This window comes from Puccinia triticina, chromosome 7A (assembly GCF_026914185.1).
Source record: "Puccinia triticina chromosome 7A, complete sequence".
NCBI classification, from domain to species: domain Eukaryota; kingdom Fungi; phylum Basidiomycota; class Pucciniomycetes; order Pucciniales; family Pucciniaceae; genus Puccinia; species Puccinia triticina.
The window spans coordinates 5,659,584-5,684,428 of NC_070564.1; the positions used below are offsets into that span (position 1 = coordinate 5,659,584).

A 24,845-nucleotide genomic window follows, 5' to 3' on the forward strand; every position below is an offset into this window, starting at 1 on the left:
TTTGACGCGTCTTTTATATTTTTTCCCGTCTTCCAAAAATGCTGGTCCCCCTCAATTACATTCACAAGCAATTTCAACTCCATGTTACTTCTCTAGCCTTAATTTACTAAGAAGATGATGGGTTATAGAGGGACTGGAATTCCAACAACTTGGAGAATATATCTTGTTTGCTACATATAATCTAGGGAGCTGTACACCTACTTGCCGTTTGTGTTTTCAAAAAAACAAAGAGGCACAGTTGCAGCGTAGATTACACTTGCAAAATGATGATCATTATTATTAGGTTTCAGTCAACTCAACAAAAATAAAAACAAAAGGTTACATGTGATAGAGACTGAAAATTACAAGAGTTAAAACAAGCAACAAAAGGGTTGGCGGATGACAAAAGAGAGGGAAAAGGGAAGATTGTGCACACCAATGTTAGTAGCCTTGTCTGCTCCACAGATCACTGCGGGGAGCTCCAAATTTTCACTGCAAGAAGGAAGGAGGCACAGTTTCAGCAAAAGTATGCTTGTAAAATGATGATAATTATTATTAGGTTTGAGGTTCAGTTAATGAGGACAGAAAATTACAAGTGCTGCAGACTAGAAGTCATGAGGGATGGAAAAAGCAGAGAGAACATGAGGATTCAAAGATAGAAAAAAACCAGGAGATCATGAGAGAGCATCTGAGGGAAGATCAGTAGTAGCCAGTGGTGGGGTTGGTGTTTGAGATGGGCAAACTGGAGAGGGGCGAATTAACTGTGTCGGTAACCGATCCGACGACAGGTAGGTTACCGGATAGAACCGGGGCGACCAATGTGGATGGGTTGACTGGAAGAGAGCTTAAGGGTGCTCCAGAGGTTCCAGTGCTGGCTAGCTGGCCCAGGGGTAAGGTTGAGAGGACTGGGCTGACCAAAGTGGATGGGTCGACTGGGAGGGAGCTCAAGGGGGATCCAGAGGTGCCGTCACCGCCTGATGGGTTAGAGATGACCCGGTTGACCAAGCTTGCCGGGTCAAGAGGGAGAGAGCTCAACGGGGCTCCGGGAATCACGTTGCCAACAGATTGAGCCACCGGCAAGTTCGAAAGAATAGGGCTGACCAAGGTAGTTGGGTCGACTGGTAGACCGTTCAAGGGGCTCCCGGCACTGGGTCCGACTGGCACGTTTGAGAGGATCGGGCTGACCAACCCAGTGGGGTCGACCGGGAGACTGTTCAAGGGGCTGGCGACTCCGGCTGGTAAGTTAGAGAGTATCGGGCTGACCAAAGTGGATGGGTCGACTGGAAGGGAGCTGACACCGCCGGGCGGGTTAGAGATGACACGGTTGACCAAGCTTGCCGGGTCAAGAGGGAGAGAGTTCAACGGGGCTCCAGGAATCACGTTGCTAACAGATTGAGTTACCGGCAAGTTCGACAGAATAGGGTTGACCAAGGTAGTTGGGTCGACTGGTAGACCGTCCAAGGGGCTCCCGGCACTGGGTCCGACTGGCACGTTTGAGAGGATCGGGCTGACCAACCCAGTGGGGTCGACCGGGAGACTGTTCAAGGGGCTGGCGACTCCGGCTGGTAGGTTAGAGAGTATCGGGCTGACCAAAGTGGATGGGTCGACTGGGAGGGAGCTCGAGGGAGATCCGGAACTTCCGGCGCCGCCTACTGGAAGGCCTGAGAGGATCGGGCTGACCAGAGTGGATGGGTCGACTGGAAGGGAGCTCACATCACCTAATGGGTTAGAGATGACTCGATTGACCACGTTTGCGGGGTCCACAGGGAGAGAGCTCAAGGGGGATCCGGAGATAATGTTGCCAACGGATTGATCTCCTGGCAAGTTGGATAGGATGGGGCTGACCAAACCAGTTGGGTTGGTGAGAGTGTCCAAAGGCGTTCCGGGGCCTTGAGTGTAGCCGTTTGACTGGCCCACAGGCAAGTTCGAAAGGATCGGACTGACCAGAGTGGAGGGGTCCACCGGGAGAGAGCTCAAGGGGGATCCGGAGCTTCCGTCAACAATTGGCAAGTTGGAGATGACTCGATTGGCCAAGTTAGTAGGGTCAACTGGGAGAGAACTCAAGGTGGATCCGGGGATGATGTTGCCGCCTGATTGGCCACCGGGCAAGTTGGAGATAACTGGGTTAACCAAGGTGGACGGGTCGAGAGGAAGGGAGCTTAAAGGGGATCCGGCATTCCCGTTACCGACAACCGGTAAGCCGGAGAGGATGGGGCTAGCCACAGTTGAGGGGTCGACCGGAAGAGATCCTATGGGAGATTGGCCAACTGGCAAGTTGGAGAAGACTCGGTTGACTACATTGGTTGGTTCTGATACTGGGAGAGCGCTTGCGATGCCCCCTACTGGAATACTTGAAATGATGGGACTGATAATGCTAGTTGGGTCAGAGGGAATAGGCACTGGAAGGCCGCTATCGGAACCACCGGGGTTGCCGCCAACGATTGGTAAAGGAAGGTTGGATAGGTTCGGGGTGATGCCGGCCAGATTAGGGAGAGTGGAATGGATCAAGTTGCTGGCTTGTCGCGAGCCGCCCACAGGCAAGTTGGAGATTAAGGAAGACGGGTCTTGGGCAACATTTGGGATGGTCGAGTGGATTGTGTTGGTGACTTGGGACAAAGGGAGGGCATCTCCGTAAGCACCATTACCAGCAGTCTGGCCGATTGGCAACTGCTCGATGACTGGGGTGACTAGGTGCGACGGGGCTGAGAGAGGGCTTGAGGTTGTGGAAGACACAATGTCGCCCGGGACATGGACCGGAAGCTGATGGGTGACATCCTCACGGAAGTGCTCAATAGCTCTGAGGAGCGCATCAGCAGGCTGGGGAGCGTGGGATTCGACCTCAGCTGGAACTTCGTGGGTGGCCTTGTGTGCGACAGGCTTGATCAAAAACGTGAGCTTATCGAGCGGCGAGCCGTGATTGGTGTCGGAAGGAGTGGGCTGGGTGTAGCCATCCCGGTCAGAGGATTGGGCTCCGGGGATGATAGTCCGGAGCGCCGATTTGGAAGAACCGGGCCGGGCGTCCGACGCGCCGTGGACACTGGAGTGGACACGGCCGACGGCATCGTCGGAGTCGGACGTTTTATCTTCATGGGTGTCGTCCTCCTCCTTCGTCGAGTTCATGTCACCACGCTCAGCTGGTGCTCTCTTCGCAAGGACAGGAGTGGAGATGTTTGCCTGGGCGCCATGAGGCGCAACGACACGCGCATCAGAGATATTTGCTAAACGAAAGGGAACGCAAGAAGACGATCAGGAAGAGCTTAAAAACCGACAGAACCTAGGGATGTATGCAACTCACCATTCAGGGCAATCAGTCCAGCAACAACGTAAGCGATACGCATCTTGTATGGCTGGTATTTTTAAACGGAAAGTAAATAATTAACGGATTAGGAGGGTGGTTGGGGAAAGTTAGAAGCTCTGTGAGGGAACAGTTGTGGGATGGTGGGTAAGGAGCATTTAACGGAGCTCGTGGCCTGACTATTTATAGAAAATACTGGTGGCCTGGATTCCCTCTCTCCCCATACCGTTGCGCACCGGATCAATTCCAACATGGACTGCTTGTCGACTTGATAGGGGATGGCTTGCGGGGGCCGACGCCCGCAAGGCTATTGAAAACAAGGATCTCAGGGCCCGGTCTGATAAGCCTGGACTCAAAGCCGAGTAGGCTGGATTGCATACCAGGCTTGATGTCTTGCTTAATGGCTTGCCGGATGCCCAGCTCGGCCTGACATTTCTCTTGCCTGCCATCTCTCGTCGTTGCCCTCAAGCCTCAGGCGGACTATCTGGGTCTTGATTCGCCGTGCTGCGCTTCGGTCTTCCAAAAAGGATGGTCCCACCTGGTCCCGCCGTCGAGCCGGAAACCAAAGTAACCAAATGCCTCAACAGTGAGTCGAACACTGGACCTTTTGCTAGCGCATACTAGGCAAACGCTCTACCACTGGGCTACTGAGGCTGAACAATGAAAATCTTCACATTGTAAGCTATATAATGCGTTAAATACTAGATGCAATAGTATTCCCCTCCAGTTCTTCTTGGTGAAACAAATGGCAATCCAGAAGGATACGTAGGTGGTGATGTGGCACCCAGAAATAAAATTATTTATGAGTCGGGCCAATGCCAATAAAACTTATCGCGACGGCCCTAAGTGGCGCAAGGCCATGGAAGAAACAGCCCCACATCCTGGGCTCTGGCATGTAAAACAAGGCACACGTTGGCCATGACGTTATGCCTCTCCCATCCTCAATCTGTGTCATGTGTCTTGGGTGAGACCCATCCGACAGCCTTGGTGGGACAAGTAGTATGAGTTCGCAGGGGTTTTTCAACAGGGAAGTTGAATGGTGAGCGCTATTGGTGAGATGCGGCGGCGGTACTGAAGGCTATAGAGACAATTCAGGCCGAAATGCACAAGTTTATGTCCAAAACCCCGTAGTTCCCCGTGTTTTTACCCTTTTTTTTATGCTTAACTTTTGCCAAGAACTTGCAGAGGTCGGAAGTTGGAGAACAGGGTAGATCTGGTCGTTGGGAGTGGAGGAGCCAAGATTGCCACTCAGTTGTCTTCCAAGCCACAGTCAAAACCACCTGGAATACCCAGCGGCCAAGTACAAGAAAGATTGCATCTTGCAGGGACAGAGCCAGGAAAACAGGATTTAAAGCAAGCCAGGGCCCAGCAATCCGTGATTGTCACCCACAAGAATAGTCTTTACCGTGATTGGCTCGGAATCGGCACGTTTTGTTATTTACGTAAAATAAGATCGAGAAAACCCAATTTATTTAGCAGAAGAGAGACCCCTTGAGATGAGTACTTTAAGCACCACTTCCTTTTATAAGCCCATGACTCCAGTTTTCCTCGCCTACTTGTAGCTCCTTGTCCATCCAGCAACGGCACGACGTTCCATTGACAAAGTGTTCGTTGTACACTTTGGAAAAGGTGTGCGCTTACAAAGTCGTGAACCCTTTCTAAAGAGCCGAGTTCCAATCTGATTTCCAGGCCAAATTGCTCAATCAACCAGCCCAACGGTACATGTGAACGTGACCACCTATCCCTGAAGAACTCTTCGCCCTCAACACACAATTACCAGTCAACAAAAACAACCCCAAACGACAGCAAATAATACAAGCAGCACAAACAATTAGCTCACCGATAACCATTAACCTCTCATCTTCAGCTCGACTACTTCGTATCTGATCAGCCGGAGTCCTCTGTCAACCCACTCCAGTCCGACTTCAATCAGGTGAGCATAGATAGCCAAGCTTGTTAGGTACACTACTTCGTTTCTTTCTTTCTTTCTTTCTTTTCCTTTCTTTCTTTTCCTTTCTTTCTTTTCCTTTCTTTCTTTTCCTTTCTTTCTTTTCCTTTCTTTCTTTTCCTTTCTTTCTTTTCCTTTCTTTCTTTTCCTTTCTTTCTTTTCCTTTCTTTCTTTTCCTTTCTTTCTTTTCCTTTCTTTTTTGACCATCTTCCGGTATCTGTCAGGGTTTGTTGTCCTGAAATCCCGCCCAGTGAATCTCCTCAGGTCCGACTACAAATGCTCCGTAGTCCACCTGACCCAGCCCTGCTCTTCCGGTTTTTCCAATAACCCCCCCCCCCCCCCCCCCTTATGGAAAACACAACAGCAACAACCTTAATAGAATCCGATTCCCCTTCTTCCCTCCGTCTCCTCCTGCCCGGGGTGGATAATATCGCTGGTGTCATTCGTTGGACTCTAGCTGCTTAGGCAAGCAAAGCTGTGCGCCCCCCAGCCCCCCCAGCCCGATCTACCCAACTCCCCCTTCCTCTGGGCAGGCCCCCCGCCCCCCCCCCCCCCCCCCCATCATCTTTCGTCATCTCTAAACCCACCACTCTCGACTCTCGCTCTTCGCCCTCGCCCCCGCGCTTTGCTCGGCAGGGCCCGTCTTGACCATTCGTCTGCACATATCAGGCTTTGCTTGGTCTTTTCGGCTCGCTCATGCAGCACACACACAGACAGCCCACAGGGATGTGTATCCAACCTGATGAGGATATATTTATGTTCTGTCGATGCTCTCACCAGGCGGACACCCTTACACGGGATTCGATCAAAGACTCATTGCTTGAAGGAGCTTGATAGACCCAAAGAGAGATACATACATACACTGATCGGCTGGCGCAAACCTCAATAAATATGTCCATAAATAAATAAATATTTTGGATTCAATCCCCACACGCACAGGCTGGAGCAGAGAGGAGGAGGAGCAGGAGGATCGTCAGACGCTTTCGGCCTCAAGCCCAAGCCAAGAGACTACACTCCTGATCCCAGTCATCCCAGCCCACCCCTTGACACTTTGTCCAGCCAAGCAAGGCTGCTTACTGCAGTGAGAGATCTCCAATCTCGTGCTGGATCTGAGCCGGGGAACTGCCACCAAGGCCCTCCACCTTGGGCCTCTTCTTGGCTCTAATCAGCAACGATTGAGTTATGCCTTCCCAGCCCAAGTTTTGCAGCAACCAGCACGTCCTCGCCAACTCACCACCCAAGGAAGATCGCAACACGCGAACAGCCGGCCCACTGCCTTGGCCGCCGGATCCGGCTGAACCCAGCCTGGGCTACTACAAACTTCCCGCCGAGCTTGCTTACACACGTTGCTGGTAGAAGAAGATCCACGAGATCTACGGGCTCGAGATCGCCATTATTCACCAGCCGGCTAGATTGGATATGTAGTGAGCTCTACGGCTATCCAAACAACCGCTGACGCGAAGCCATGGCCTGCTCGGTGGTTTTGGCTCGTCTCTTTCTTTCTCTCTGGGCTTGGGGGAGAGTGGGGAGGGGTGCTGGATGGATGGGCGGGAGGAGGACAACGACAGTGCTGGCCAGGCCATCCCAGCAGGCTTGAGTGGATGTGTTTCTCGTTGTGTTTGCTGGGACCGGGTGGTCATGTGTCATGTACAGCATGTGTGAAGGCAGTGGATGATGCGTTGGGATTATTACATAACTGACTGATGGTTGAAATGGGTTTTGTCCCTTTTTTTCCCTCCCCCCTCCCCTTTTTGGCGCTATTCTACTCGAATTTTATTTGTTTAGTTACAGTTTTGTGTGTGTTTTTTTCCGTCCGCTCTTCGTTCGTCCCCCCGCTGACTCTTTCAGCCTTTTCGCTCTACTCCCATCTACAACCAACCAACTCCAACCCACACAAGACGAACAGCCAGCCCACCACCACCCCAACTGCTCGGCCTGACACCCACCCACCAGCCTCCCTCTCTGCTCAGGAAGCCTCAGACTGCCCACTTCTCTAGCCAAAACACAACCGCCCTAAGCGCAGTCTCCTCCCTCGAACCTTCCTCTACCTCTCTCTCGAACTGCCTTACGCGCCTCATCCTTACCGACCTCACAGCCTGCTCAAGCCTCTTTGAAGCCGCCGCTACCATCAGACCTGCCGATAACCAGTCCTTGATTCAATATGCAGACTATCAAATGTGTCGTTGTCGGTGATGGAGCTGTCGGAAAGGTCTGGTCCTCTTTATCTCCTTTCCTCTCTCTCTTTGCCCTTGCTCGAGCCGCCCGGCTCAATCGCATAGAGAGAGAAGCGTACTGACTGATCGATTATTGACATGGTAAACCCCCACATCGGAAAACGGCTCTTGGCGCCCTCCTAGACCTGTCTGCTTATCTCGTGCGTTCACAAGCTCCCTTGATATCTCCGATACCCTGCTCCTTGTCAACCACCTTCTGACTGTCTTCATCTCTGTTGCTCTTGCCCTATCTCAAACCCGTTATCTATACACGCATCCCTTATGCTGACAGATATACAACCAACAAGTTCCCATCGGAATACGTTCCCACAGTATTCGACAACTATGCCGTCACCGTGATGATTGGGGATGACCCCTACACGCTCGGTCTTTTTGACACTGCTGGTCAGGAGGATTATGATCGGTTACGGCCCCTGTCCTACCCGCAAACAGACGTCTTCCTAGTCTGTTTTTCCGTCACCAGCCCGGCAAGCTTTGAGAACGTCAAGGAGAAGTGGTTCCCGGAGGTAAGCTGACCTTCCTCATCTAATCAGCAGCTCGATAACCGGGCCCCTCCGCCTGTCTACCACGCAGAACAGTTTGCTCATGAACGATGTTCTTCGTTTGAACAGGTTCATCACCACTGTCCCGGCGTGCCTTGCTTGATCGTTGGAACCCAAGTCGATCTAAGAGATGATGGCGCAGTCATCGAGAAGCTCGCTCGACAGAAACAACGTCCCGTCCAACCGGATGCCGGCGAGCGGCTAGCCCGTGAACTTGGCGCCGTCAAATACGTCGAGTGCTCGGCCTTGACCCAGAAGGGCCTGAAGAATGTCTTCGACGAAGGTAAGTCACCCCTCTGTGTGCACGAGAAGCATGGCTGCCAGCTTTGATGCCTCATCGAGCTTTACTGACCTTCTGTCGGCTCCTTATCTAGCTATCGTTGCTGCTCTGGAGCCGCCGGTTACAAAGTCGAAACGACGGTGTTCTGTAAGCTTTCGGGCTCCCTCTATGTATATCTTGTTGAGACTTCCTGACGCATGGAAACATTTGATGGAACGTCAGATATTGTGAAAGAGCTTGACTGCACCGATGGATGTCCCAGGCCCTCATCCACCCGTCCCCCATATCCACCATCTGGCCTGATCAGACTTATTCTGCCAAGTATCAGTGCCCCGATTGAAGACTTCTTCCCCTCTATCTCTCTTTTTGACCAGACGGTTAAGGCTCCGCAACCTCTTGTCGAAAGGAGTCATTGTACACAAGAAGTCGTTGATGCCTTTTTTCCCCACTCGAGCTCGGTATTGTGAAAATATATAATTGATAAAAAAAGAAAAAGATGATCCTCTTTCCGTTTTTTTATCCTCATTATCTTTTTTTTGGTTCTTTATTATTTCCCCCCGCTCCCCGTCTGATGTGACATGCTGCTGCTTCTTCCCGACACTCCCACTAAACAAAGACTTTATTTTTGACCCGACAGAGACCGGCCCTGACCCTACGTTTTTGTGTGCTGCTGCTTTGCTACTCCCACCCCCACCCCACAGATCTAGTTGTTTGTTATGTTTGTTGTTTTTTGGTGGCTTTGTGTTGACACGACGGGGATAATGATTCCACTCGACCGGGCTCTTGGACTCTCGTTCCAAGAACCGATCAATCCTTTTTGTTGCGACTATTATTATCCTTGTTTTTTGTTCCTCTTTGTTTTTTTTTTTCTTTCCCTCGTCATACATATGCGCACCTTAAAACCAAACACCCTTCAATTTCGTTCTCATCTTTTTTGGACCGACCGTTTCTCGTCTGCTGTCTCCTCTCAATCCTCTTTATACACCCCACACACATATATAACAGCCGCCTGAAACCTCACAAACACACACGAACGAAATGCTCTTCCAATCTTTTTCTTTCAGGCTTGTGACTCCTCTCTCGGGGACTGTTTCCTACCTCTTTTATGAGCCATCCTGTTCCTTTTCTGTCGTACGCTGTCTTCCACCACGTCTGAATCCGGTTCCTCTTTTTTTGATCTCTTGTCATCCTGCTGATCGATCTCATATACATTATAATATACGAATCTACTTCAAAAAAAAATCTCTCCCGTTTCTCGCCTTTTTCAGTTGAGGATGAGAAGTGTGGATGATGAGCTGCCACTTCCTGAGGGCTGGGGAGATGTCGTGAGAGAGGGACTTTGGCAGCTCAAGGTGTACCATCTTTTCGGGGCGCAACCAACCCCGATTCCTTGATGCATGAATCCTTGCACAACAACCAGCAACAACTCGTGCATCTATTTTTTGTAGGGAAGTAGGGTTGCAAATATAAGTAGACACAGAGCTATTGTCATTGATGGAAGCGGGGCGCAACCTACCCCGATTCCTTGATGCATGAATCCTTGCACAACAACCAGCAACAACTCGTGCATCTATTTTTTGTAGGGAAGTAGGGTTGCAAATATAAGTAGACACAGAGCTATTGTCATTGATGGAAGTATGTCTCTTCACCCAAGCCCTCTCTCCCTTAATCTACTTGCCCCCTGATTGCTTTATTGTTATTCCACTCTAGCACCTTCCGCTTGGATTCTGCGGAACAACATGGTGATAGTGGTTGACTGTGACACATGTCATAGACCTGTAGATTGAATACGTATAGCTTCTAGGCCCTGTTTGATCCCGTCATAATAAGGGCAATCTTGGTCAAGAAACCTCACCCTCTGAGGAATGGAAATCATTATCTTGTTTGAGCCTACCTGCCTAAACATGATTCATCACATCCACAATCCAAACCGGTTTTCTTTAGTCTATGGAAATTAGCAGCTATTACATACGTCATAAAAACATGGTTCTTCTACTTTCATCTTCTTGAGCCAGTCCAAGAAAGTGATTTCTTCCGTTGGAATTCTGTCTTTCCACTTGTCCCTAAAGTCCCTTTCTTTTCTCAATCCACCTTCTCCACCTATTTTAGCCTCCTCAATAAACTAGTCATCAGAGCAAAAAACATCATACACTTATTTTGCCCCCTCACTGTATGGTCTGTCTATTATATATGTCATATATGCCTTTGGGGGTTGGAAATTGACTCCCAAAAATTCAATTTCCAACTCCCAAATGTTGCTGACGTCCTGAGGACCGCCAATTGACATCCGCTGCGGGTCGCCAGGACCCAAAATTGGTCCGGGGTTTTTTTGGGAGTTGGAATACAAATTCCGCTGTCAAGAGTGGGAGTCAAAAATTTAATTATACAAAAAATGGGGAAAATAAAGAAAAATATATATCTCCCCACTGCGGCGCCCAAGCCCCCCCCCCCCCCCCCCCCAAATTTTTACAGCGTGCAGAAGACCCTTTAAAGGGAACATGGTGAGCTGCGCGTCATTATCTCATCCCAGGAAAGGTGTGTGCTACTGTGGGTCTGATTTGGCGGATTTCCTACCAAGGAAGACTACCAAACCTTAGCCACGGTGCCCCAAAATGCCCCAAAATGCCCCAAAATTTCACAGCACTGATTTGAATAAATTATTGAATAATGGTTAGCTTCTAGGCAGTAACCCACTAACAGAGGTTAATTTTGAGGGGGTGGGGGCTTTTGGTCATATCTCCTACTAAGGTACTTATCCGGCATATTCATAACTTTTGTTTACCATGCACCAAATAACTAAAAATTATAAGATTTGTGGTTAAATTGGTTGAGTGCATCCCAGTTAAACTGGGATGACTTCATCCCAGCCAAATATGCTGGCAGTGTATATGCACAAAGGCAAAAATACCAGAGCAGGCAAGAGTCCGCTCTCTATTTTGATTGATGATAATGAAAGAAAATGGACTTAGAACTTATTCATTGGTTGATGAGATGACTCTTTATCATCATAGAATGATCAGCTCAATGTCTTACAACTGTTATTTATACTCTTAGGTCCTTACTTGGATACAAGCCTACTGCATCTTTTATCTAACTTACAGGGCTTTGGAAAAATGGTGCAGGGGTCTAGCAAAGTTTTTTGTATCAACAGAAAACATTTCTCCTATCAGCCTTTTGCTTATTTCTAAGCCTAGCTAGGGACACAGTAACTCAACAATCTTCTCTCCTGATCTTTGAGAAGAATTGGGTTTGGTTTTTCCTGATCAACTTCTTCTATCAGACCGGGAGGGTCGGTGGTCTATAGAGTGCCATCTCCCGAGAGCTGCTGAGCCATCAAAGTACCTGATCCTCACTTCAGACACAAATGTAACTGCCAAGTTTCCTACATCTTAGATTTGGGTCAGGCTAAAATCTATAGGATCGCCAGTTTCTATGCATGGAATCATTCTCTAAGGCCCCGTTTGGAGCCAATATAATTGCGCAATATAATCTGGAGTTTGTGACATCTGATCAAGTTTTGGCGGACCTGATCAGATGTCACATAGGATGTCAGGCAAAAAAACTCATATATTGCCCGGATCATATTGGCTCCAAACAGGGCCTAAGTCAAACGTCCCGCCAGCCCATACTGCGGGATGTTTTTTCTTCTTCTGAAGATGCAAGTTGGATTATGTGTTGGTGAAAGGTCTGGATTCTTTCTTGTGGTTCACAAATCACATGCCGACTAAAAACCTTCAAGTAACACGAAAGGAAGCCACCTATTCGCAACGGAAAATTCTTAGGCCCCGTTTGGCAGCAGTAATGTCATGTGATGACATGCACTTACCTAATGTGATACACATCACTTGTGTATTTCATATATTTCTACATAACTCAAGTGTTTGGCAGACACTCGAGTCATGTACTTTGATCTACATAACAAGCTGCATGGCCGATACATACCGGCCATTGGATTGTGTATTTGATGGCCGGTAGAAATGCTCATCGAGGCGAGTTCAAGGTCGTTTCGATGACCAACTTGATCGTTCATCGAGATCAGGGAGTACATATACATACATGTAGACTCTTTGATGAACGATAGAATTGGTCACCAAAGGGAATACGAGGTCATCTCCCTTTGATGAATGACTGTATCGGTCATCAAGGGATCATCCACTCCCGATAATGGCCGACACAGTTGGTCGCTAACGAGGATGGTTGGTAGATCCAACCTTGCAGGGGGCATATTCTCTTGATGAGCAGGTGTGTTGGAATCAATGGGAGTGGAGTGTGGACTAAGTTCGATGGCCGGTACAAAGTCTGTACCGGCCATCGAGGGGAGTACCGGAACAAATGTACTGGTGGGAGGGTATGGTTGGGGATGTGTTGTGTAAGTGTGCCGTTATCATCCCAAATACACCCCCAGGATGTGGGAAATGGCGGGGATGATGAGCGGTGATGACGAAAGTCGTGATGACCTTCATCACTTCTCAAATTTGCCAAACGCGCGAGTGATATGATTTGGGCCTCGGTGAGGCCCGGTTATAGAAAAGCAGTAGTTATTACATAACATCACTGCTGCCAAACGGGGCCTTATTAAGTTTTCTTATTGAGGGTTATTAAAGCAATCATCGATGGAATGAAGGATTCAGAGACTCGCCCAATCGGGCAAAGTTAAACAGGTACCATTAGCCTCGGGTAGGTCGAGATTTGAGGGGTTTGAAGACGAAGCGAGGCAATCAAAATGATGTAAAGAATCAAATCAACTGCATCAAAAGAAAAAGTTTCCAAGAGAGGGAAAAGACATACTAGGTACGAAGAAGAAGCAAAACCAGTACGAGCGAGTTTATGAAAACTCGATCCACCATTCAGGGTCTGGATCTTCCCCATCAACGGGCAACATGTATCCGATCAACAAGGGTAAAAGCACCGTGCCGATGAGCAGGAAGGCGTCGATAGCCATCAAGATCCGGTCCGAACACCGTCTCATCCACCCCCTTTCCTGCACATCCTCCGCCCACCCTCCAGACCAGTCGTCTCGAGTGTACACCCAGTCGTCTTGGTATACAAGTAAGTTAGAATGGCTCGTTTGATTATAAATAGGCCAATGAGGATTGTCGTGATCAATATCAAGTTCCATCCCAGTGACCATATCGGTAAGGTTGTTCAAACCACTGAAAAATATAGACAGCGAATGGGCTTGGGTACTCATGTCGAGTTCAGACGAGGCATTTATGGTTCGTGTTACGCACCTTTGCCAAGGGTTTGGAAGATTGTTTGAGACACCAACAGCTGATTCAACACTTTGAAGAAAATAATCGGACTCCCTATAACGATATAAAAGACAATTATAAATGGGTCGCTGTAATTTTACAAACCATATTTTACAAGACATATGGTTTGCAAACAAAATGGGTTGTAAAAATGCACAAAAGGTGCTTTTTATGCATTTTTACAACTCACCCTCCAAAAAAATGTAATGCAAAACAGAAAGTATGCAAGATTACGCTTGCAAAATACAACTCAGGGCCGGTTTAATTCAATTTTACAACACATAATTTACGCACTATATGGGTTGCAAGAAATATAATCTGTAAAACATTACTTTGACACACTTTCAAGCAATTTTGCAAACCATTCAGCCACAGCTCATTATAGTTTGCAAAAAATGTTTTGCAAAACCACAACACAGACCTAAAAAATAGAAATTTACAAACCATGGCTTGCAACCCTTGTCACAATACAGTCAACCTAAGCACCTAAATTGACATCAAGCTTATTTTTGGCTATGTGCTGTACACATAATATGGAAAAATAACAAAGAAACAGATAAAAAGGAAAAGGGGGGGAAGAATTAAAAAAAAAAACAAGACATAAATCATTTTTTTTGATCCTGCCAGACCGTCGCCTGGCTGGTATTGGCTCAGCGGGAGGGATGACCTTCAGTCAAAGTGAAGGCCTTGACAGAACTTCTTGAGTTTGAGTGTCTGGTTTGACATCTTGAGTTTGAGTTTCATCGTGATGTTTGGATCCATTCGCAATTTCTGATCGATTGAGGCCAGGATCCACAATTTCTGATTGATTGAGGGCAGGATCCAAAGTCTGATTGACAAGGTCGGATTGACCCAACTGATTAGCAAAAAAAGATTCCTCTTCCTCTAGGATATCTTCTACAATATTCGCAATCGCAGACTTGCCATCGTTGTCTTTGTCTGAATTGCTCTTGGTTTTCTTTGTTTTTCCGGTTTTTCCCAAGGTGGTGAATGTGTTATTTGGTTCTGTTGGGACCAGATGTGAAATTGATGTTGATGTGTGGGAGACATTCAAGATAGACTTCAATTCTTTGAATGGAATGTCGCCACTTGCCCCTGGATTGTCTTCCTTTATCTTCTGAATCGCCCAATCAACATAATCCTCCTCCAAAGGGGTCCAGACCCGAGAATAGAGAAGCCAGCTTGTATGTGGATCTGCACCTGCAATCGAACTCGGAACCCAATTGATCTGTTGAGCAAACCCATTGTTTTTGGCGTTGTTATGTAGCCAAATAGCAGTCAAGCTACCCTTTTCAGCGGAGATGTTTGCGCTTTGCAGGACCTTACACCAGTAATGGTGATGGGCCCAGTAGCCTCGAGAGATAAGTGTGTAAGTCGCACCTCCTACTTCCATCTTGAATGGCCAATTAGTTGTACCCATGAATTCATCCTGGAGAGCGTCGCTTCCGAAGCCAGTGGCAGTGGCCTCGAGGTGGAAATTCAGATGAAGAGGAGGAGGATTGTCCTTATCAAAAACGAGCTTCAATCGGTCAACTATGTAGTGGCAAGACGATTGTGATAATCCATAGTCCTGGAGAATAGTAATGTCTGAAGATGATATCTTTTGGAGTTTTGCCTTCTTCTTTGGCTTCGGCTTAGGTTTAGGAGAGATCTTGGTTTTTGTGCATTCTTTGCACACAAGTCCAGAGATTGATACCAAACCAGTTGTTTGCCAAGTCTCCATCAGCTTGGCAAAATCGGAGTAAGGTATACTGTTTTGGTCGAACATTCGAGGCTTGATAGTTAGCACATGGTACATTCTGCTCGCTCGATCGGGGTGCAATTGTTGTCTATCAGGGTGGAGTTCACAAGTAAACGTTTGTCCTTCTTTGATCGAAAAAAGCTGCTTGTATTCAGGCTTCCTGTGGAGCTTGGGATCCAACAATACCTCCAAGAATCAATCACACAATGCAAAGGCACCCGGGATAAATTTGGCAGGATACTTATCGCGCAAAATATCGAAGATCATGTTTTGCCCGCGAGTCAGAGTTGATCGGATGGTGTTGCTGCCGTTCAATTCGCCAGTGGTTTGACAAGAGAAATGATGAGCAATGTGGGAGAAAAGATCATTGCCCTTTCCACTGATTCCGCGGAGCCATAACGGGTTGAAGAGGGCGAAAAGAGATTCCAATCCGGCAGCTAACCAGCAGCGATTGGCGCGCTTGGGCTTGTTGGGCGGGGCCCGGCGGTAGGATGGATAGGCGGACCAGAGATTTTTGTTGAAGTTGGTTGCATTTGGTGGCCGACCGGTATTTTTCTTCTGTTTCTTCTCGACAAGCTCGTCAGTAGTGTCTGGTGGTCTCCCATCGTTTACAAATTTCCCTTGACCACGCTTGCGCTTCTTGCCAAGCCCCAAGCTGGCGCCAACATCCTTGAGATCGTCGCCGTATTTGATTGGTATTCCGCTCATCAGTGCTTTCCAGTCGTTTTCCAGCATGTCGACGAAAGTGTAAAGGTCAATCATTCCAACCATGAAGCATTTTCTTCCTTCACTACAGGAGGGAAAGAGGAAATAGGTGTTATCAGAATGATTTGTAATTTTCCAATATGATTTGTAAAGAAATAACGGACCTAAGACAATAGTAAGTCCGATGCAAGCTCTCCTGGCCATTTGTAGTATCAGGAAGTCCGTCGGGTGTGTCCTCAAGGCGTGGTTCTCGGGAAGGAAACAACAGGGCCTCAATATCTGAGACAGTCCACCAATCAAGCCACTTTCGAACCTTTGGATAACATTGACGAATAAAGTCAACCTTCTCCTTGTGAGTTTGGCCATTTGGCTCGGCTCGGTCCAGGAGACCCATGCATGCCTTCCGGAAAGGCTCCTAATAAGATATGGCCACAAAAAAATCAGCTGTATGCTCAATGACGGTAGAAAGAGCTGTAAAATAATTTTGCAAAAGTTGTAAAAGTACATTTGCAAATGATATTGTTTTGCAAAGTAATTTTGCAAAACAATAACATTTGCAAATGTACTTTTACAAAACACATGAATAAGAAGACTTACCTCTTGATCTACCGTTATGAGCGCCCGATTCCGCTTGACTCGCGTAATTGATTGCCAGAAATGCTCCCGGCATCCTTTCAACATGCCTTGAACCTCCTTGCGAGTCCCGTGACGAAACACTTCAATGTATGCCGATACAAAACCTTTGACTTGAGCGGTTGAGAAGTCTACCACTTGGCGTACGAGTGTATCCCGTTCGGCTGGAGTGAGAGAAGCGGACAAGAATTGCCGGAATAATGTGGCAAAGTGGATCAATCCTTATAATACTCTTCACCTAGGCCCTGCATCCAAGTCAGTTGGATTGGAATCCAACGTTGGAGTTCATCGCAAAACATCGATGTTGTTAGCAAGTATCCGTTCTCGAAGTATCGGTAAGTTACATCCGACAGAAGACCGCCTTTGTAGACTTCATTTTGCTGATTGCAAGCCAGTAAGCGATCCGACATCCATTTTGTTTGGAACGTAAAATGTTCTGACTGTGGCATGAACGATGAGGATATTATCCACATTCCTCGCCTGTAGATGTAGAAATTGAAAGTCTATCAGATAAAAATTAACCATTTAAAACATCAATAATGCCTAATTACTTACGCGGACCATCCAAACATGTCCAAGAGGAATTTGTCGCCAACACCAGCACCAAGTTTGTCTGGGGCTAACCCCAACTCTGCGAGTATAGTTTGGCGGTAATAAGCCAATCGATCCCTGTTGATGTAAGCCGGATGCAGCGATACGACACTGTTGAATCCAGATGCAGGATCGATCCCCTTCCCCATCTACCAAACAAGAAAGGGGAGAGGATTAGAGCTTTCCAAAATGAATTTAGATAAGATTTGATTGACATACCTTAAGCTTAAGAGCACCCGCTTTGGGATTTTTTTTGATCTCCGCCTTCAACTCTTCCTTTGCAATACGATCGGGCTTTTTGGCCTCTGGCCAAGGATGAGGGTGAGTGCCCTTGTGTCTGAGGAGCCCCCATCCAGTCGGGAGGTGGTGATCAAATCGAGTCGCTACCGTGTCCGGGCAGGTTTTGTGGATGACAGTTCCTTGGCATTTGCCTGCAAGGCCTTTGCATTTCATTTTCCTGTGAACAAATGAAATGAAGGCAGAATCAGTTATCGGTTGTAAATTAATTTTGCGAGCAATATGGGTTGTAAAAATTATTTTGCAAGCGATAATGGTATGTAAAATTTGTTTGCAAACTATACTTACTTGCTGCTGAACTTCTCTTTACCTGCTTTTCCAGTTGGTGGTGCTCCTGCCCAATTGCACAATGGGTTATCACACACAAGAGCTCCTAGGCAGAAATATCGAGAGACTTTCCAAGTACGATTGCGGCGATAATTGACCGAGCACGTCTTCGTATATCCGACAGTACCAAAGTTGGTGATTTGTTCTCCAGGTAACCGGAGAAAAGTCGTCCTGCCATTTGGATAGATTGGGTATCCTTGCTTGTCAAGGGTACATCCATGATCAATGTAGGTTTTGAATTGCTTGTCCATGTTGGGGAGAAACCATTCTTTTTCTTTTGATTGGCGTTTTGGTTTTGGATCAGCATCATCGGAGTCGGAGCAAGCACCATTTTCGGAATTGGAGCAATCAGCATCATCGGGGATGGAGGCAGACTCGGCTGCACTCTCAACAATAAGTCGACGGGTTGGATTTGATTTTGGCGGGCTTGGACCGGCATCGTCATCGGAGTCGGACTCAAAGTCCTTGACATTACGATTGCAAGATTCATTGTCAGCATCATCAGACGATGTAATTCTGTATTCATCTTCATCCTCCTTCTGGGACATTGTGGAAAGGGCCGATTTTTTTGAGCGGTGTTGTGAGGATGAGGATGAAGATTTTGAGATCTTGGGGGGCTTCGGTGACACCTTCAACTTCAACGTGGTTTTTGACGGCTTGGGGAACCTTTTGGGCGGCTGCATGGCTCTTGTGGTTGGAGAGAAAGTCAATTTTTCGGCTGCGGAAACGATTTTAGCCGGTGTAGGACTTTCTGGGATTGTTTTCGCGGGTTCTGGGACTGTTTTCGCGGGTGTAGGATTTTCTTCTGTGGAATCAGAAGTTATCGGTGGGATGAGAGATTCAATTGGAGCAATGGAGCTGATGGGGTTGGGAGGGGTGATTGGTCTCGGACTAGATGGTGGGAGGGAGCTAAGCGGGCTAGATTGAGGGAGAAAGAGTCAAGGACTAGTTTGATTCCTGTTTTTCGAATTTGTCATCTTCGTCATTGCGGGCACTTGGGAGGTCGGATGGGCAGGCGGTGGGAATTCGAGTGAATAGGGAAAGATTTCGTGGGTTCCGACTGAATGGGGGAAGGATTTTTCGAGGTTGAGGAGGCTGCATGCCTAGTCGCTGATTTCATTATTTTGATATGTTTGTTGATTCGTGTTTTGATGTGATTGTTGAATCTTGTTGTTGGCGGGATGTTCATCCTTGTTGCTTGTTGATCAATTGCAAATTTCTGCATTATGTGGTGCAAAATTCTATCTCACGCTTATCAAAAGCTTTTTTACATACATACTTTTACATGACATCATCGCTTGCAAGACTATGGTTTGTAAATATATACATTTAAGGCTTCTTATGTACTTACACATCCTACATGTGCAAGACATGCAAAGTATGGTTTGTAAATATCATGTGAAGGGCCTCCTGGGCCAATTTCACACACTATATTTTACAACACATTTATTTACATCCCTCAAAATTAGCATTATGGGTTGTAAAATTACATAAACCCCATGCCTCCGTAGAATTTTACATACCTCCGCTTTTACGGCACATATGTCCTGTAAAATATGATTTGTAAAAATCACTTAACCAATTATAAATGAGTAATAGTATACACGATGCAAAAGAAATTAGGGACTTGGCGATCCTTGATATTTTACATTAATAAATGTAGACGGACCGATAAACTGAAGCCAAGCTTTAAGGACCTGAAGAAGATTTCTTGGGATCTCCAGCTCAAACATTTCCTCCTATGAATTGCCAGTGCGGCCGAACAACCCAAAATGAAATGAAATGCCGGCGAACAAGTTAATTGTGGGGTCCGAAAGGACATTATTATCATTGCTCTCTGAAAGTCTTTGGGAAGAAAACGATGTGAAATTACTCACCGTTTAAGAGGTGAATGTTGTACGGCGAGGGATGGCTTAGTAAGGAGTAAATGGTCGGTTGGAAGTGGAGAATGTGCCGATTGGCCGAATAGATGGTTTCTGTTTTGGTGTGAATGGATGTCAGTTTGAAACGCACAGCGCGCTAAAAGATGATGTTTACGCAGGGACAGATAGACCCAGAATCTGCCTTCCTGAACCGCAGCGGCTGAGAGAAGGTGGATCATCGTCGTCGTTCTCCTGTTCTCGTTCGAGTTGATGGCTCGATTTGTGTGGGGCTGGCTTTGAGGCTGGGCCATCCGACTGGTGAAGACGAGGTCGTTCTGTTCCACTTCCCTGCCATCATCAACCAAGCCCAGCCACCCGCAAGTGCACCTCAAATCCGAACAACCAAGAACTTAGCACTACCGCCAAATGCCCATATGAAAAAAGTGTCATTTCTGCAAACAGTTTGTGCCAACCTTGACTGGTTTAATCCGAGTAGCTTGCGAGCTGGCCTAGTCGGGTCATCATCTGTACATGTGGCCTAGCCAACGGAACTTGAAGTCTGGCTAAGCTATAGATGGTCATCGAGGTTTGACATCAAGCAACCGCTTCGATGGCCCTGCCAGCCCCTGGCATGACAAGTAACTGGGAGAGAGAACAAGGCCGATGCCCAGTCATATGCTGGTTCCCTCTCCATCTTGTCCATACATACGAATTCACTTGGCAACTGGTCCCCTTGGCCTAGGGATGACAATCGGGCTGCCCGGCTTCACCCTGGCAAGGCTATTGAGACATAATTTGAGCGGGCCCCTTGGTGAGGCCAATCCTCTGACCACCCGGGGCTTTACTTAACTGGTCTCTGTCCTGAAATCTTAATTGGCGCAAAAGTGGCCCGTAGGTGGCCCGTGGTCAAACCCGCCCAATTAGCATCCCTACCTTGGCCAACCCGAAGCAGGCCTTTTTCAGCAACCTTCTCCCTGGTCCGTATTTCTAATTTCTACGATCCCTCTTATATAAAGACACTGACAAGTACTAACGGACTCCTACCGCAGAAAAGGTTCCTCAGCTCAACAAAGACCCAATCAAAAAGGCAGCAATTTTTCACTTTGACCATCTCTCCCAGTCCCAGCACGACCCTGGTAAGTAATTTCTTTTCACATTATTTCAATGTAATTTGAAAATATGTTTTCTGATTATGTTTCTTTGGTTCCCCCTCTTGCAGATAGGATGTTCTTTTTGATTTTCAATTTCTCTAACCTGGCCTGTTTTGCTACCCTGGTGCTGTTGTGGAAGAGTGTGTTTCTTTTTTTTGATCCTGAATTGTAATTGTATAATAATGATAATGAATCTTCAAACAGTGCATCTGCAGTTGCAGCAGATTGTTCAGCAAAAGTTTGAGCACCCTTTTGGAAAAGGTGGAAAAGAAACAGATCAAAACCTGGATCCCCCTTTTTTTCTTGTCATTTTCTTTTCTTTCCATTTATTCTCCTTTTACTTGTCCTTTCTTTCCCTTTGCCTTTCTTTGTATATTATTTACCATTCTTTAAACCTTTTTGTACTTCTTATTTTCCTCCTTTATGTTCTTTCAACCAGTTGCCGGACCCCAAAAATAGGCAATGTGAAAACATTGCCTTTTTATGTACAAAGGGGCCCCCACCTTTTTGGTCTGGTGTGACATTCTTTCCAGCCTCTTCTTTATCTAAAAATCACATTTTTTCACAAATACATACTTACCTTTTGCAACAAAAAAAAATCTTCCTAAACACATGAGATTCCTTTGGCCCAACATGATGAGATGAATCATCCTGAGACAGCAGAACACAATGAGTTGATGAGTTTGTGGAAGGATGAGGAAAGGCCTTCCACATCTCTGCTGCCTCAGGTAACTACCATACAAGATGTCACAGAAGCAAAGGGTGAGAGAAAGGTTTGAAGCAGAAAAAGGAAAGGAACAAAGACCAAAAACACAACATTGCAGCCTGTTGACACTTTGCCCACTGGCAACGCTGGGTCAGCTACACTATAATTAGCAATAGTGTAGCATAGGGTAGCTTGATTCTGAAAACTAACAGGGTTCCCTATTGGCTGTTAGCAAAATCAAGCTATTTCTAACCACTACAAAGCATTGACTAAACCCTCTATGCTGTGTTTTTCTGGCTAAAAGCGGCATAACATAGTGTAGTGTTACCGTTGTGGTACACAAAATGGGAAAAATCAAACATTTTCTCTCATAAGTATATTTCACCCATAGAAGGCTTCAAGATACAACCAAAAAGACCTCTTAATCAGATTCCACAGCCAAATTTACCCTTATTCACCTCTGGAAGCATAACTGGGGCCCTGCTGGAAGTAGACCCTCTGGACAACCTGTAGCACCCAGTCAAACCCTTGTCACACGCCTCAAGTCACCTTTCCCCAATATACACATAATTTTCCCTACTCCATTATATCTCCACTGCATATATTAGGTTGTCTTTGTTTGCTACCTGCATGAAATCATTCAGCACTGCCCCTGCAGTCTGTGCCATTGTTCTCTGCATTGTAGAACTTTCACCTCCACTTTTTTTTTGGTTTTATTGAATCACATTCCATTGTTCCCTGCATCATGCATGCACTCCTTGCATAAATTGTACACAGCCCAGGCCAGCTAAAATCCCTCACTGGGGCTGCCCTGGAGCTAAAATCCCTCAAATTTGTCTATATAAGGAGCTCTCTCCCCATTTTTGTTCCCCAGTTTATTACTCACCAGTGATTCACTCACCACGTTGTACAACCTACAACCATACTCATGACCACCCTTACATATCAATAACAACTCTTTATATGGTGTCTCAAACAAACTCATCTTGAGCATTCAACCCCTATAGAGATGGCCCCAACAAACCCATTGCGGGCACCTGCTATCCGCTGGCAGGTACCCTTCCATGGTTGGCAGGTACCCGCCAGCGTTGTGGTGCTCCATCCCAAGCCAAAAGTGGTATTTTATTATCTTCTTTTTACATATATTCATCATTACACTGCCTATTACCCCATAACCCTTTACAAATACTGCATTATTATTTCATATTCAAATTTTACACCTCATTTCACCTATAGTCACTCATACATAGTACCCCTTTATCTTCAATGGTTCAATAGTTATAAGGAATATAAGATATACAGAAAACCTACAGTCTTCATTAGTTACAACACTCATTTCATTAGTAACTTACTTAAATCATCACAGCACTCTCCTCTTACAGCAACGGTGGGTAGTTATCGCTACAGCAACGCGTAACGTAACAATAACGTAACATTTTTTGGCCGTTATCGTTATTGTTACCAGTAACGGCAGTGCAATGTTGATATCACACCAAGAGTTTTTTTTTTCGCGACGGCCGTTACTATATCTGAGCGCGTAGCGACAGACATTGGGCAAGATAACGAGCAATAAAAGGCCAAAATAGGGCCAATTTGGCCTTTTATTGCTCAATAACGTGTTATCCGCTGGATAACGCGTTACTTTACTGGTAAAGGCCTCAAAAAAAGAGGCCCATTACGTTACGCGTGATGCTGCTGTTTGCGCGTTACTGCTAAGGATAACGGTGTGGTGATTTATATAGGCAAGCGCGGTAGAATGTCCACGCGGGGATAGCGCGGGCGGGGAATGCACAAAGCCGCTCAGGCAGAGTGCATTCTGGTGACATAAGCACTGAGGATGAGGTCAGGAAAGCACACTAGGAAAGCTTACGGAAAGTCACGCGCGGATTGGAATGCACGGATCGCGGATTTTGGATCGGGTATTTGGATTGGAGCGGAAAAGACAGGGCTGGACTGCGGTGGGACTACACACGTGGACTGGTAGCAGCGGCGCGTCAGCGGGTGAGCCATGACAGCCAGAGCGGGTTCCACCAGCGGGTGGAACCAGGGTGAAGGCGGTGGCAAGAGAACAACTGACGGGGGCTAGACAGAGGACGGTGGGAGGACAAGCGTCAGAGAGGAGCGGAGTCTGGGAGAGTGACAAGCGGGATAGCGGGCGGGGCTGGAGGACTAGTGCGGGATTGGGTGGGAACGGTGACATGCGTGGAGGGAAGGATGGGGGTGGCTCAGGGTTTTCTGCTCTCTTTGCCTCATGCAGGATCTTTATCCTATCATTATTACCGAGTTCACTCATCATTGTACTTACAACTACGGACATACGAGAGTTATTGGGAGACTATCTGTGTTCTTATTCTTATTGGAGAGTTACTTGCAGATTCTTGCGCTTACGAAGTGCGGAGCTTTATTCACTTGCGGATTATTAAGCTATAGATCAGGCTTGGTAGAGGAGCGCTGAAGGCTAGCGGAAAGTAGCAGTGCAGAGCCAAGTTACCGACAATCACACAGCCCGGACATCAATATTCTTGAAGAAGGTGGTCAGCGGACATTCTTCACCAGCTAACCAGCTTTCTTTCTCACAACGGCGCAAAAAGTAACGGCGGGTAGTTACTTTACAAAAATCCCGCAGATATTGTCAAGTAAATTAACTACCCACCGTTGCTTACAGTTATTTTCTCACATATTTAACCCTTTACAGACATTGCTCATTATGTACTATCCCTATTTGTACACATTGCATCATTGGATCTGTGCTCAATTCTTTCAGTAGTGCTCATCATTACAAGATGTTACTATGTTCAAATAACCTTCCCCATTTGTACAGTTTTTCTTCCCATAGCCAGAATTCCTATGTCTGTGCTCATCCTTGTACCCCCCCTGTGTTTTCTTTCACTTATAAACTCTCCTCAGCTGCTGTACTTCCCCCTCATGCTATTTTCCAGATTAATTTTCCCTCATTAAAGAAGTAGTCATCAATTGCATATTTTGCTCTTACCCTTCTCCTCTGATTGTACTCTTTACTAGACTATCATCACTTGCATATTTTGCTATCACCTCGCATATTGAACTCAGAATTGAACCCCATTGCATACTTTGCTCTCAACCTCTCATCCTTTGCATATTTTGCTCATAACCCTCATTTCTCCTCACCTCATCCTCAATCTTGTGGTATTCCAAGTAGACATTGATTGATATACATAAACTCCTTATTCTAGACCTCACTAAGGATTAGTACACCACGGACCGCGGTCAACACAGCAACAACGCAATGAATTGTGCCGGCGCCCTCCCCCCCCTGATGCCAC

General features: G+C 46.8%; 4 protein-coding genes across 4 annotated transcripts; 1 reads left to right on the forward strand and 3 right to left on the reverse strand.

Moving 5' to 3' along the window:
• Positions 1–678: 678 nt before the first annotated feature.
• On the reverse strand, positions 679–3,317 carry PtA15_7A611 (uncharacterized protein; the record flags this gene model as incomplete). The annotated part of the gene is made up of 2 exons (XM_053171236.1): positions 679–3,197; positions 3,275–3,317. 2 exons carry the CDS (start codon positions 3,315–3,317, stop codon positions 679–681), a joined length of 2,562 nt encoding a protein of 853 aa, XP_053022437.1.
• A 4,066-nt stretch (positions 3,318–7,383) lies between these two features.
• On the forward strand, positions 7,384–8,581 carry PtA15_7A612 (uncharacterized protein; the record flags this gene model as incomplete). Its single annotated transcript, XM_053171237.1, has 6 exons — positions 7,384–7,431; positions 7,580–7,596; positions 7,728–7,962; positions 8,068–8,281; positions 8,373–8,425; positions 8,513–8,581. 6 exons carry the CDS (start codon positions 7,384–7,386, stop codon positions 8,579–8,581), a joined length of 636 nt encoding a protein of 211 aa, XP_053022438.1.
• Positions 8,582–13,103: 4,522 nt separating this feature from the next.
• PtA15_7A613 (uncharacterized protein) lies at positions 13,104–13,469 on the reverse strand (the record flags this gene model as incomplete). Its single annotated transcript, XM_053171238.1, is given in 2 exon segments — positions 13,104–13,431; positions 13,447–13,469. 2 exon segments carry the CDS (start codon positions 13,467–13,469, stop codon positions 13,104–13,106), a joined length of 351 nt encoding a protein of 116 aa, XP_053022439.1.
• Positions 13,470–18,352: 4,883 nt separating this feature from the next.
• Positions 18,353–21,361, reverse strand: PtA15_7A614 (uncharacterized protein; the record flags this gene model as incomplete). Its single annotated transcript, XM_053171239.1, has 5 exons — positions 18,353–18,511; positions 18,553–18,629; positions 19,702–19,800; positions 19,862–20,021; positions 21,341–21,361. 5 exons carry the CDS (start codon positions 21,359–21,361, stop codon positions 18,353–18,355), a joined length of 516 nt encoding a protein of 171 aa, XP_053022440.1.
• Between the last annotated feature and the right edge of the window lie 3,484 nt (positions 21,362–24,845).